This window comes from Orbicella franksi, chromosome 9, assembly GCF_964199315.1.
Source record: "Orbicella franksi chromosome 9, jaOrbFran1.1, whole genome shotgun sequence".
Taxonomy (NCBI): domain Eukaryota; kingdom Metazoa; phylum Cnidaria; class Anthozoa; order Scleractinia; family Merulinidae; genus Orbicella; species Orbicella franksi.
Window position 1 is genome coordinate 29,097,258 of NC_138153.1, and position 14,763 is coordinate 29,112,020.

Sequence of the window (14,763 nt, forward strand, 5' to 3'; positions counted from 1 at the left end):
ATAATTGACCTGCATCTAAAACGCGTTTTTGCAGGATACTATTACTAAATTAAAAACCACCACCAATTCCTCAAATACTAGCTATTTTCCGCTAAACGTCACGTGACATGTCACGTGACCTGTCAGAAGTACCTATTCTACTTTAAAATGTTCAGGACATCAAAACCTAACTGTGTACTAAATCTGGTTCCATTTCCATTTAAACCTTCAGAAATATAACTAATGAATTATTTTCACCGGTAAAAGCCTTTGACCCAGGCCTTAAATTACTTGAGTGCGTCTAAACGTAAACCTATTCTGCTTGCCTCGGTAATCAGCCTTTCCGTTTTCTCTTGGGTGTGCTTATATTTGGATGCCAGCAGCGCAATGTCATCTGCAAAGTCCAAGTACACTTATGAAGTCCCACCTGATACCAATTCTTCTCCCCTCCGTTGGTTTCCTCGTCACCCAATCCACAATAAGAAGTAACAGAAACCCCAACATGACATAGCCCTGCTTCAGCCCAGATGATATTCTAAACTAGCTTGTCAGTTCGCCTTCATCCACCACTGCGCATTCAAAACCTTCGTACATCGAGCTGATTCTCACTATATTTATGACCTTCTCTGATATACCATACGCTTTCATATTGTTCCATAAGCTACTCCGGTGGACAGAATCGAACGCCTTTTCGAAATCGATGAAATGTCCATACAGTGGTGCCCTCCATTTACGTGCTGGTTCCAGTATGTTTCTGAGGATAAAAATCTGGTCGGTGGTACCTCGTCCCTGCCTAAATCCGGCCTGTTCTTTCCTAAGTACACTATCTACTGCATTCTTGACCCTAGTCTGGATCCCGATATCTGATCAGGGTTCTTAGCAGAAGTTTTCACAGGCGTCCAATAAAGCATAACAGGCGGGGTAAATTTAAGCGAAGGGCCAAGCCAACCTAGGGCGGTCGGGGGCATGCTCCCCCGGAAAATTGTAAAATTGTGGGTTGCCAAATATTCCATTTCATGCATTTTGGGGGGCAAAGTGTTACGGAAAGTGAGTTGTTTATGATCATAAAGTAGCGCTCTTTCACCTTTTTAAATACTATTTCCTTCTTGAAACGTCTCAATCTGTGAGTCGTTGAATGTGTGCAAATTTTAATGAGGGGAACTGGTGGCTACATTCGATTTTCCAGCCGGTAGACTGATTTCGCCGTTCTACTGAGAACACTGTGACTGATGGCAGTTGACATACCAGCAATCTAACCATGCCAAGTGCTTGGAAACTGCCAAGTTACTTAATAGAGTGTCAAATAGCTGTCCACCAAGTCTGTATGGGCATGTGACATTTAGAGGTCCCCCCATTTTGGGCTCTCAGTTATGATTGATCCCCTTTCTGCCATCTTAAAATTCAAATTATCCCCCAAAATCCTCCCCCTCCCCCCCACCACCACCCTCCCATAAGGCGATAAATATAGAGCGATCCCTTAGGTGGTTGCTCTCCAGGGCTAACGAGTGTCCAGTTACCCGGGTTTGGAATCAGCGTTTTCCTTCTTCCAGACAGACTGCTTTTTTACGGCTGCGAGCCCCGTCTGCCCGGAGCAAGCTGATTTTATGGCGCCAGCCACCCGCCCTCACACCTCCAGAGTGGGAGCCCCGGGACGAGTACGCTTCTCGCAGGAACTCGGTTATGATAGGTCATGAACGCTAGTCATGATAGAAGCATTTTCTAGAGGATGGGCGCTCGTCTCCATCCTCACCCTTTGACCATACGTAACCCGTTTAAAACACAAGCTTTGCACGCCAAACATATCTAAAAAACACTTGTCCCAATTTGTCCAGTACAGCTGAACTTCAACTCATTTCCCCTTGAATATGCTTATTCAACGCCCTTTGCTCCACAAGGAGCCTATAGGATAAAGTATGCTTATTCGGTCATTTACTACTGATTATCTCAAACCTCGGCATCTCGAAGTATTTTTCCTTTCCCAGCAACACTTTCTGGAGAAAACCTCCCAAGCTGGTCTCCATTGCTATTCTCTTGCCTTGTCGGTGGTCAATTCTCAACCCTTCCCACCCCCTCCCTGCTCGATAAGTCCTTTGAGTAATACATCAAACACGGAAGACCGTGTTTGACCACTTTTCAAAACACCGAGAAGAGGGTTGAAAATACGACGCGTAGCGGAGTATTTTTGATCAACTGCGAGGTTTTTGGAAAAGCGGTCAAACACTGTCTGAAGTGTTTGATTTATCTTCTCAATCGAAACGTAAACTAAGTATCTATGCTAATCAAGATCCGATCCAAACATTGTCACGGTCATGAACTTGATGAATTATTAGCGAGTTTGCACGTGCGCATAGGACAAAAGTTCAAGTAATCTGCGCGCACTCAAAGGAAAACGTCAGTGTTTTTCGATTTTTATGACGTCAACATGAGCACAAAAAGCAAATCTGACAGTAAATTTTCTCGCGTTTCCTTCGGTGATTTTTTTTTTTTAATTTAGCTCAGTTGTAACTACATACAATTCCTATAAAATACCCTTTTTTTTGTTAACTTTGTCGTAAATACTCTTGGGAGCCACCTTAAAATAACTATTAACCGACTGCAAAATTTCCAAAGAAAATTTCCCTTCGAGTGTCGATTATTTTAGAAAATAATGGAATAAAATGGGCTGACCAACGCACTGGTGGAACGCACTGCCATGGAAATCAGTCAAAAATAAATCACAGATGACTTTAGATGTCTTACTTTATTTGTACCAATTCAATGTTTCTCCTGTCTCTTTCAAATGGAGACAAATATTTATTTAATATGTGACGTATATCAAATGTATGTAGACGTTATAAATGCCAATAATTATTAGAACTTGTTTGCTAAGTCATGCAGACAAGGGAGAGAAGAAATGGGGACAACGCACACAGTACATCTCTGCCCCAGTCCTTACTTGTTTGAGCCTGCAGCCCTGGTCAAAAATCGAGTTCTCTCCGGGTGCAAAGAGATAAAAATAAAGGATAACTATTGGCATGAATGCATTACAGGGATTTCACTTGTGATCTTCTCTGTCCTAGTTTCTAGGTGAGAACGTACTCGGTACAAACAGGTTATTCTCCATCAGAGATGGTAAATTCAGAGAATAAGTTGAAAAATACTCTGTTCCCTCTCTGGCTAGATAGACATAGGCTCAACCAATCAGATTTCATACCAAAACCAAACTAAAACTGCTTACACAGTTAATGACAGTGGTGAATGTCCAACAAATCTGGGTTTGGTCTTGAAAACGATTGGAAACCAATCCCGCTATAAGATGCACCCGCAGGGAATCATGGTAGCTGTATTCATCAAATCAAATATCCAGTGCAAGATGATGAATACAACTAACATGATTCCCTGTAGGTGCATCTCATACAGGGAATTCTCCATTATTACAGCTGTACCTGTACCTTCAAGTTTGTTATCATACCAACATTAACCAAACAGACTTCCCAATTAAGGGGTCTAATTAAGTGTAATGGTTTCCTGAAACATGCATAACTGCCAATCTCTTTTGTACATCTGATGGCTGTAACCTGTTCAACACCATGGGTGACATGAAACAAATACAATTGACTTTTAAACAAGTCAACTTCATTGTGTCATTCGAAGTGAATGATGTCGTAGGAACATAAATTTAAATAGCTATAAAAAATAGAAAAACTTAAAAATAGAGAATTGTGTAAACTGACGCTTATAAAGCGAGATATTATGTGTCTTCCATGGGATTAAAATGCAATCAAACAGCAACTTGTGATAACAAGAAACAGCCAGCAGAACTGAGTAGTCAATCAGTTTCATAACAGAGAGATACACGTGCTTACTGCAACAAACGTACAAAACTATGCAGCAAAAGATATATCAGAAGCATGTAGACATGGTTGGTGGACACCATGCCTGTTTTTGTTTAGCACAGAACAACTTGTATTCAAACAGCTGATGGCAATAAAAGATGATGTTGATCTCATTAAATTGCACAAACTTCAAACAGGGCCACTGAGGTGTTCAAAACAATGCCATCTTGTAGCATGGTTCAACAACTTCACTTGTTCAAGCCAATTGCTAATTTTTTTCCCAACCTGGAAAAAAAGTTTAAATTCTCTATCCTACTCTGCATTGAAGTGATTACTTTTCATTTTCTCAGTGGCCTCAGTTACAGTGGTCATATTAATTAACAATTAGACCCGTAGCCTGCGAGGGCTACTGGTCAATAGCCCATGAGGTGAAGCTGAATGGGCTATTGACCTGTGGCCTGTTACATGAAGTAAGCATTAAGATCTTGATTGAGCTGCTGAAAAATACCAAATGGATAGTTTGCGGAAAATAAGTGATAGTGACAGGAGACTCACAGATTAAGGCTGCGCAACAAGTTACTGCTATTAATATTTACTATGTTGCAACACCGTTTTAGACAACACATTTAAAAAATCTCTCTTGCACCAAGTTGTTTCAAGCTTATTGCTGCTTTACACCATTTACATTTGTCCAGTTCGGAGAAACCAGGGCTTCGCCTGTTGTTGGCATTCTTGTCCATAGTAGTAGTAGTAATATAATTATAATTTGATGCTATACAATCTTGATATCTTGCTCAAAAAGAACTTGTCTCAGAAGATGCATCGGAAGTGGCAGCTTCATAGCATTTTTTGTTTTGTCCGGTTGAAGATAGTTTCTGATTGCCGCAGAGCACTGTAATTGTAGTGATCTCGGTCTACTTCGGATGCTTTCCATCCAGTCCCGAAGTCTTGAATCAGTCACAAATCTTTCAGCTGTAAGTCCAAGGCAATTTTTAGTCCATAAATTGGCATTAGCCTGAATAAGTCTCTTGATACACATTGTATGACTGTGTCTTGCAGCCAAATGTAGTGGCGTATCATTATAAGATGTCCCTTGCGTAACACAAACAGTTTTGGCATCCACATCTGCCCCATATCTGCAAAAATGTAGTAGTTAATAAAAACATTCAAACATGTACATCAAAACAGCAGCAAAGACAAAAAAATCCCAAACATTTTTAACTTTCTTCCCTTTAACTGTCATTAAATAAATGATTTTCAATATTGGCACCACAGGATTTTCTAAAGATGAACTACTTTGCTACAAAAATGGCAGAGGTGTTCCACCATACTAAGCTCATGGGTTCTAATCAACATTTTACTGTACTTTAATTTTACTTTAGTTAAGCAAAATTCTGCACTTGACTCCACAGACTTGTGAATTTCGTTCTACTTAAGTTTTCAGACTGGTCTTATCATTTAGGCCTGATGCCAAAGGGGTGGCATGTCAAGTCTGTACATTGTTGCAAAAAACCCCAAACATTTTGAAGTTCTTTTTATTAGCACTGCTCAACAGTTATACTGCTGTTGTAATGGCCTCACTGTAGCTGTTACATATATTTTTCTTGGGCTCGAAATTTGAACAGTTTCATCTTTTTGGCCATGGACATTGTGTTGTGTTCTTAGGCAAGACACTTAACCCTTAAGTGCCTCTCTTCTGGATACTGGCAAATTTAACACTGGGGGTAACCCTGTGATGGACTAGTATCCCATCCAGGGGGGAGTAGAAATACTCCTAGTCACTTCATGCTACTGAAACTGGAGACAAGTGCCGACTTGATGGGCCACTTGGATTGTACACAAACTTTAACCATATATTCCTTTTAATAATTAGATTATGATAACACATACCGGAGAATGGAAAATAACAATCCACATGGTTTGTAAATTTTCAAACCAACATAAATTGTCTAAATCACATTATGCACTGGTGTAAGAAAATGCTTTTTATAAAAGCTCATCTTAGACATGCAAGAATAAAAAAAGGTCATGTGGCAATGACTTCAGAGACACCTTTTTCTATTAAGAAAACGTATCTAACAATTATCATGAAAGTTAAGAAGACCTGATGATAAATCATCAGACAGTTTGACGACAAAAACAGCTTCCAATTTCAGCAGGCTGTAGGGCAGCATATGACCTGCTAAAGAGGCCAATCAGAGTGTGCGTAGTAACAGAGAGACATAATAGATGTTTATATCCATTTGCATTTAGCCAAAAGACTTTACAAACAAATCAGTTAAATTTCTCATTTTGAAAAGAACGTCCTAAATGAAAAAAGAGAAAAAAATAACAAACATACACACAGACACAACCCACAGAGATCTCCCAAAGGCTAATAGCACCAGTTTTAATTTTAGTTTCTTTCACTCAGTACTCCAGCTCATATGCAGATTACTTAAATAACAATTTATCATGAATCACACTGAGGGAGATCCTAGATCTTGGCAACTACTTAACTTAGGATAAACTAATTAATGCCTCTTAAAATATTAAATTTTTATCGTTTATTAAAGAATCCAGTGGGAAAATAGGTACACAAACAAAATGGTTGTAAGAAAATGGTGACAATGAACATTGAAGTTTGCCTTAAGTGCAAAGAAGGGCTACTTGTACATGTTTATGGAAATGCTTTTCAAGTAAAGAGTAATTACTCTTCATTTAACAGGGCTCCCATGTCTTTTTCAGTTGCTTTTTTATTATCATATAACAGTAAATGTTGAGGGAATTTTCATCACCAAATGACAAGAAAATTCACAAGAGTGATGTTCAGATCATCTCATTTTACATGACGTATGTTCAGTCTATAAGATGGGAATGGTTTGCTTGACTATAGATGTCAATTCTTGTTTTGTGTTCAAGTTCTTTGCCCAATTCTCATTTTTCCCAGCTTGGAATGAGTTCTTTCACGAGATCTGCTAAGTTTGAACAGTGTGAGATGAGTCGCTATGAAGTAATTTTAGAAGCTCTGACATTAAAGGAGAAAACCGAAGTCTTAATATGTGCTGTGTAAATGTTTTCTTTAAAATCAATACATTTCTTCCCTTGCACGTTTGAATTATAACTGACAACACAAAGCAATATCAAGTGAGGCAATGATCTGTCGCCACTGCTCAAAAAGGTGTGAAAGAGGCACATTTTCTTTTTGTCTGATATATATCAGCTGACTTTGTCACAAGCTGAAGACCATGTTGCTGTTAAAGTGCCATGTTTCATGCCTTTGTCCCAGAAATGCATTGAGACCCTGTCACCCCAAGCTGACACTGCTCCCAGATTAAAACAAAAACGATTTCCTCCTTTATGTAAATATAGCCTTCAGTCTGGTTTAATAATGGCTTAACATTAAAGCCTGGTGGGAAATTTTTCAATTAAATCTCAAGTGTCGACAAAACACCAGGAGCGCAATGTTTACAAAGATGCCTTTCTATTTTATTTGTAAGCTGAGTGCTTTGTAGAAACAATCCTATTCTGAAGGAAAATTCACCCACTTGAGACTTGAGGATTATTACGTGACATGCAACCATGTCGTGTTGATATTTTAAGCTACAAAACTGTCTGGGCAAAGTAAACAGTTCCTAAATGGTTCATAAGCAAAGATAATGGCTATACGAACATAAATGTAAATATGATGAGAATCTCAGAGTAAAATAACAAAATCTTAACTGCTCAACTTCCAAAAGAAAACCTCAAGTACATTGATTGCATATCACTTTTTTAAACCTCTGGGGATCATGGCCCAGTGACTGTCCATTCATAGAGCTATTGAGAAGTACTTTTCTCTTGTGCTGTTTATCTGAATATTCTGCTAAATACATTTGCCTTTCTGTTTTGAGTTTGGTACTTTTGTGACTGAGCAAAAAAGCTAAAGAATACCAAAGCAATATTAATATAAAGAGGATTACATACCTTGCATGCCTGAACTCAAGGATATAATTTGCTAAATACTGAAACAGACATTGAATCATGCAAGCTACTGTAGGTAAAATGTTTCTTTACCAGCATATCTTTTCACAGTGGCTAGCACCTTTTTAAATCCAAATTTCTCACTGATAATGTTTCATTCTAAAAGGTGAAAAGTGAAAGTAAACTTTTTCCATTAGAACCAAATTTGGAAATCTAAACTTTGAGTAAAATGTTTCATTAGAGTTGAATTAAAAAGTATTCACAAAAAAATCAAAATTAATGTTATTGCACAATGATAAAGGCTTCAACAGTAGCCTGCACTGTGTTTAAACAAGTGCCACACGTGAAAAAGTACGTTGACGTAGTGTTTTAATGGAAATCTGAGTTCAAAATGAACTAAATGTTTTTTGAGAAAAAACATAAAAACCTCACTGAAAATCATGAAATTTCCAAAGCAGCAAACTAATTGCTTTCCCTAAAAGAGCTAACATGGGACACATAATATTATACCATTTTGACAAACTGCCAAGAACATAAGAAGTAGGAGAAAATGCAAAATAAGAAGATTACATTTATGTGAAGAAGGCAGTTTCAAATGACCCGTTTTTAGTCACTAAGGAAATAAAGCGCAAATTACTACAGCTGTAGTTAAGAAAAAGAATCTTGTTTAGAGAACTCTTCCCCCACCAAAAAAGAAAAATTGATTGTTCCCTAGATGTGTAACTTTACAGATTGTAGCATAACGAACAGAGAACTCAATTGCTCAATAAGTGAGATTTAGAATAATGACAAAGCATCACAAACGGATAAAGTTGGAAATGTCAAATTGATGTTAAAGTTTGTGTATGATTTGAACAAAAATTTCAGTCTTACATGTGGAAACATTGATCACATGAAGGTATGATGGTTTATGAGGATGTGGCCATGATATGACATGCCCAATAGGTAAGACCACTGAAACAAGTGGATGTATTGTGGATAGTTGAAATTTAATTAACAGGGCTCGTTGAGACTCAGGCAATCAAGGGTGTGCATACTCAAGCAAATTACATGAGACAGAAATAGACACTGAATACACCAAGATCTTTACATACTAAATCATGTGGCAAATTTCTTATAAATGGCCTGAAATGTTGCACTAACTTACTTAGTACACACATAGTGAAGTCATTCATGTTTTGAAATTGCATTATTTTCAAGGACAGAGGGTATCAGAACTCTACTACTCACTGACATGACATTCAAACAAGTGATACATTTGAACCTTGATGATTCATGCAAAAATAGAACTAGAGAAAAAAAGTCTTGACAAAAAGACAAGGTCATCACTAAGTTTTGAAGTAGAGGGCATTATTGTTTGAGCTTGTGCCTGATCTTGTTATCTTTTTCTAAAGACAAATAGAGAGCAGAGTAGCAGGCAGAGATCATAAAGTACATGTAGATGGTCATTTTTGCCAGTTACTTTTGACGAGCCTGATAAGAAATTCCAAACAATAAAGGATCAGAATAATATGTACAAACAGCTAGTCGAGTCACACAAAACAACAATGTTTCACAAGTGATGAAACATTCCCAAGATTGCTTTGACTATACACAAAAACAGGAATAACTGATACTAACAGGAACAACTGGTACTAACAGGAGTGCTGATAAATCTTTTGCTTACTGGTAGCGAAAGTAATATTTACATCACTAGCCAAAGAACAAATAGATCATTCTACTGCAGAAAATGCTAAATTTAACCTCAAAGAAATTTGGTAAATAATGCTGATAGCTGCAGACAAATTTGTGATCTCCCACAAATAATAATCAATGATCTTTCACATGTCACAAGACACACTAAACAGACAAACTTCTAAAAGAGATTTGTACTTTTCTCACGGCTCTTATTCAGTCAAGAAGGAAGTGAAGGGAACTAAAATAAATATTATTTTGGCTGGTATTAAAATGTTGGAAATATATCAGGTTTTTATCAGCATGATGATGATGACGATGACAATGGCTTAAGCTGATCCAATTTTCACAGCGATTTCCTATAGCAAACTTGAGCTTTTGAAAACCACTCGAAAAATGAAGTCCTCTTGAAAATGCTAAAATCTTTGATGATATGAGAGCAGGTTCCTGATAGCCATTAATAATGTGTCTGAGGACATGATTTCAAACAGAAGATTTGGAAGCTTGCTAAGTAATGTCATAAAACTATGCTATAAAATGTTCTGCAAATTTTGCACATGAACACTGCATAATATGTAGTCTGTGGTTATTCCTTGTTTTCCATCTCTCTATCAGTTACAATAAATTTGCTTTAAGTGCTTAACAGATCCAGGAATGGATTTTTGATTGGTAGAAATGCTTGAGCAACACTCAGGGGTTTCATTAAGGGCCAGGCACCAGGAAAATTGACCAGCTAAGAGGTTGGTTTTGCCTACCTGGTTTGACCATCTAGAGGAAAGTTTTTCTTATAAAGAAGTTCAGTTCAAAACGTTTGGCCTGCTCGGGAAAACCAGTTACCCTCCTGCTGAAAACATTACTGAAACCCCTGAACACTGTTTCAAATTTTCAATAACTTACCTGATTAGTGCTTCTACACAAGAAGTGCGTCCATACAGTGCTGCTGAGTGCATAGCTGTCCATCCTTCAGCTGTCTTGGAATTGACGTCAGCACCTTGCCGAAGCAGTGCCTCTAAGCATGCTAAATGCCCGTATTCTGCCGCATGATGAAGAGGGACTTGAAGAATCTAAAACAATTACAATAAATAGAACAGGTTCAATTTTTCACCAGTTTTTTTTCATCAGTTTATTAACACTACTGACAGACTGCAGTATCTGGAACAGCTATACCTCCCAAGAATGCTGGTCTATTGTGGTCCCCCACCCCCCTCCCCCATCCATTGTGATGCAACTTTTGTTATATGATCCTAATCTACAGCTAACAGGAAGTTGTAACTCCGCATTCAGTTGTTAAAAGTAATTCGCAAAATACACTAGAAATAATTAATAGTGAAAGGGCCATATACAAATGCCCAAATTAAATTAACCTTTTGTCATATGTGCAACCACAAAAAGGATTAAACCGCTGTGCTTAACAATATAGTGACCCTTTACATACAGAAATGACCTAAAGGATGTTTTCTCTAAACATAACAAACTGCTAAAAGTTCATCTGAAAGGAATGATTGCAATTTATTCTCAAAGTACATTTTGTACGCTGAAAAATTTTAAAGAATAGTTAACTGAGAACCTCAGTGATGTGGATAACAGCTCTGAAAAGGAGAGACAACATTCAAATGGATTCCAAGAAAAACTTGATACAAGGTGGCAGCAGCTAACAAAACTAGATGTGTTTTTAAGATTATCAAAAGAGTCTAAGCTAAGGAATTTGTTAAACCAATCAATATGATTTGATACAAAGCCAGAAGTACCCTGTTAAGTTCCAAACGGCTATATGGTATTGCCCCGTTCACGCTGGACAGCCTAGTTTATAATTTAAAACGTACAAAACACAGATATCTTGTCTCCGTTGCAAGCATATCTTAAGGGTAACAGCTGGTTTGTGTTACAACCAAACAGTCTGAAATTGGCAAGAAACAGACAAGCACTTGACAACATTTTTTCCTCTCTACAGCTGTTCAGACTAAACATATCTTACTGTTTTCCACTCATTAGCAATGCTTTTGCAAATTAAATGCTGCCTATTTCAAGATCACCTTAACATTTCACTAGGGAAACCACAAAGATCTTGCTAAAATGTCGGCAATAAAGTTTATTTGCAAAACAAATCAGGTGATTGAATCAGTTATTCTTGAAAGATCATTCAAAATGTTGAAAGTTTCAACTTTTTTACAAAATTATTACCACATTATCTTTATTATAAATTCTCAAATTATTTTCATTCTCAATTGACCCAATTGTATTTGAAAGAATTTGCATATGTTATGAATTGTTATCACATCTGAGTGTCAAAGCTGTGAAATTAAAACAGAACTACTGTGAACAAGCTTGAAAAGATAAAAATGTTTAAAACATCTCCATAGCGATCAACGGCTGCAGTGACAAGTTCTAAACAAAGTTAATTTCTTAGCATGAGAAGGTGTTTGTGGCAATTAACTCATTGTGTTAAACGAGTCAGAGAATTAATTTCACCCCAGGGAAGTTTAAGCAGGTTAGTTCAATCAAGAAGAAACTATCATCAGCATTAGGGGCTCTTTCACCTCCAGCAATGACTCAAGTTTCTAAGAGATTTGATGAGAGGATGTAAATACAAGGAACTTTGTTAAGAAAGAAATGAATTCTTTTTTAATTCACCTGCCAGACTGGCAGATGGTTCTAGCGAAAAAAAAAAAAAAAAAACGACCCTGAACTGACTGAAAAATGCAAATTCATCCGTACTTGTGGCACATGGTCAGAGTTAAATACCGTGAAAAATTCTTGTTAAAGTAGAAAGAGGATGCTTATAAAACAAACCAATCTCATTTGAGTTTGGCTTATCCCAAGAGCAATATTGCTTCAGCACAAGATAAAACCTTGGTAAAAGCTGTTAAGCACCCTGAAATATTACTTGTAAAACCCTCCTGATGAATGGTTATAGCAAATGTAAATGTCCTCAGGGCTGAAACAGTAAACTGAATTTTTGCTAGGACGTCTTGATTACCTTTCAATCTTCGAATGACATAACACGTTGTTACTAAATTTGAGCCTACAGACAGTGAAAAAGTAATATGGTAGAGGTTTAAAAGTTAGGTCGACCAGTCTGGGGGGCGAAATTGTTGGCATAATTTGAACGTTCTTTGTGATAAGGAACTCATATACCATGGCAGTACAATTTATCTGCTATTAGATAACAATCTTGCCATCCTTTTGTGATGCATGGGAAAACTTGCGCCTCGGCTTGTACTTCAGTCAAATTCCGGCCCTTACTAACCCAAGAGTAACAAAAATATCTGTCATTTATACCCAAGTGCCCGAAATAGGAAATATTGTCGGGAGAAAATGACAAATCTTGGTCCTTCAGTGCCCTTGTCATGACCATTACATGCTCTAGAAACGTGAATAACTGCAAGTAATATAGCATAACCCCACCTTAAGACATTCTTTGCAATCACAACACTTGATAACAGTTTCTACATTTCGGAAAAATCCGCGAAAAATCTGGATCTTCAAACAGTGCACACGAAACACAGCGTAAATGTATTTTCAAATCTACTTTGGTCGAGTAAATTAAAACCAGATGCCAATGAAAGAAGTCTAAGATTCAACGGAACACAATTGGCCCCTGGCCATTAATCAAAGAATGACATAAATTGTGAATACTGAAGGAAAAGGTATAAATTGGGAGTATAAATAACAGCCACCGTGTGATGATTTCTGTCAGACAAAATGGTTTCTATAAAAATAAACATTGGCCCCAGAGGTCTACGATTCCAGATATCTGAACGCAGCTCGGTAAAAATTCTCCGCCGAAATGCGTAGAGAGAAAAATAATCCAAAGCCTACTTAAGTTTTTTCGCGGTATGAAGATATGAAGGATTATATTTAGTACAGGTTGTCACAAAATACAATGAAACTCCAATATGCACAGACTTCGTGGAGACAGAGGTTTGTCTTTACGACTTCCAGACTCGAAATACGGATAAATGAAAATTCAACAGCTCTCCAAAATAACAGAGTGTTCCCCATTTAGAAACGGCATAAAAGATTTCAACACGACGCCAAAAAGAAACGCAATACCACTCGGTCAAAAAATTAATTACCACACGTCAAATGTTGTTTTGAATAAGCGATTTGAGCCTGTGGGGAGAGATGAACGATTCAAAAAGAGAAAGAATCGTTCGATCCATGTTTTTCGCCTGCTGAGGAGGCCGAATGCCACGAAAATTTTCTGTCTCCTGCGGAGAATACGACCTTTTTAAAACGTAAACAGAACTTCTGTAACTGCAATTAAAATTATAGGGTTACTGCATTACGGCCAGCTCAGAACTGTTCAATCACGGTTAAGTTGCGATTCACATATGCTCGTTCGATCGTCACTACCAGAACGGGAAACTCAGCGAAACTCGCTCTGAGATCAAAGCAGTAGTTTAGAATCTTCCCTATTATAATGATGTTACGATTCTTTGAAACTGGTTCATATCGCCAAAAACATGTCCTCCTTTTAAAATTTATAGCTTTCACAGCTCCCCCCAACTGCGCTTCTCGAACACACAAAAAAAATATCAGTGAGCTAATAAACATGGGGCAGCATGCAGATTCGATACTCTGCAAGAACTAACAACTACAATAAAATCACGACGAATCAATGAACGGCGAAACGCACTAGACGTGCGAAGCGCGACATCTTACCCGCCAAGAAGGTACCAAAGGAGGGTCCACTTCAGCGTTATAGAGTAGTAAAAGTTCAACACACATTGTATGTCCATGCCGAACAGCCGTGTGCAAAGGTCTCCAACCACCATTTGCGGTTGCATTTACATTAGCCCCATGTTGTAAAAGGACTTCTAAACAATCTCTGTGTCCATTTCTCGCTGCATAATGCAAGGCTGTCCACTGACTTCTGGTCGCGGCATTTACTTCAGCGCCATGATTTAAAAGCGCTGTCAAACAATCTACAAAGCCCTGTTCAGCTGCTTCGTGTAATGGCGTAAGGCCATCATAAGTCGCTATATTTACATTTGCTCGATAGTTCAGTAGAATTTCGACGCATCTAAATTGTCCGTGTCTTACAGCTTCGTGGAGTGCAGTCTTCCCATACTTGTGACATCCATCGATAGGTGCCCCCAGTTTAAGGAGCTCACGAAGATCCTTCTTTGAGCCTTTATATGCAGCTCTTTTCAACCTACAAACAAGAACTTCGGGGCTTACATCGAGCTGTTCTCTTTTCGAGCAAGGCGCGTTGCCCATCGTTTCCTTTCACATACGTGATGAAGAAGAAAAGGCTTCACTTCTAAGCATAGCCGTCTTGTCTAGCCAAGACAGAGACGAAAAGAGTTGTTGGCGATCGTTTTCCATGGGAGTACCGTGGGGAGGCATA

At 38.0% G+C, this 14,763-nt stretch overlaps 1 protein-coding gene across 1 annotated transcript; it reads right to left on the reverse strand.

The window, feature by feature from the left end:
• Positions 1 to 2,752: 2,752 nt before the first annotated feature.
• Positions 2,753 to 14,733, reverse strand: LOC145498794 (uncharacterized). The gene is made up of 3 exons (XM_081478734.1): positions 14,076 to 14,733; positions 10,308 to 10,474; positions 2,753 to 4,930 (listed from the first exon to the last, which is right to left on the reverse strand). Exons 1-3 carry the CDS (start codon positions 14,631 to 14,633, stop codon positions 4,567 to 4,569), a joined length of 1,089 nt encoding a protein of 362 aa, XP_081334860.1. The 5' UTR covers positions 14,634 to 14,733; the 3' UTR covers positions 2,753 to 4,566.
• Positions 14,734 to 14,763: the final 30 nt, after the last annotated feature.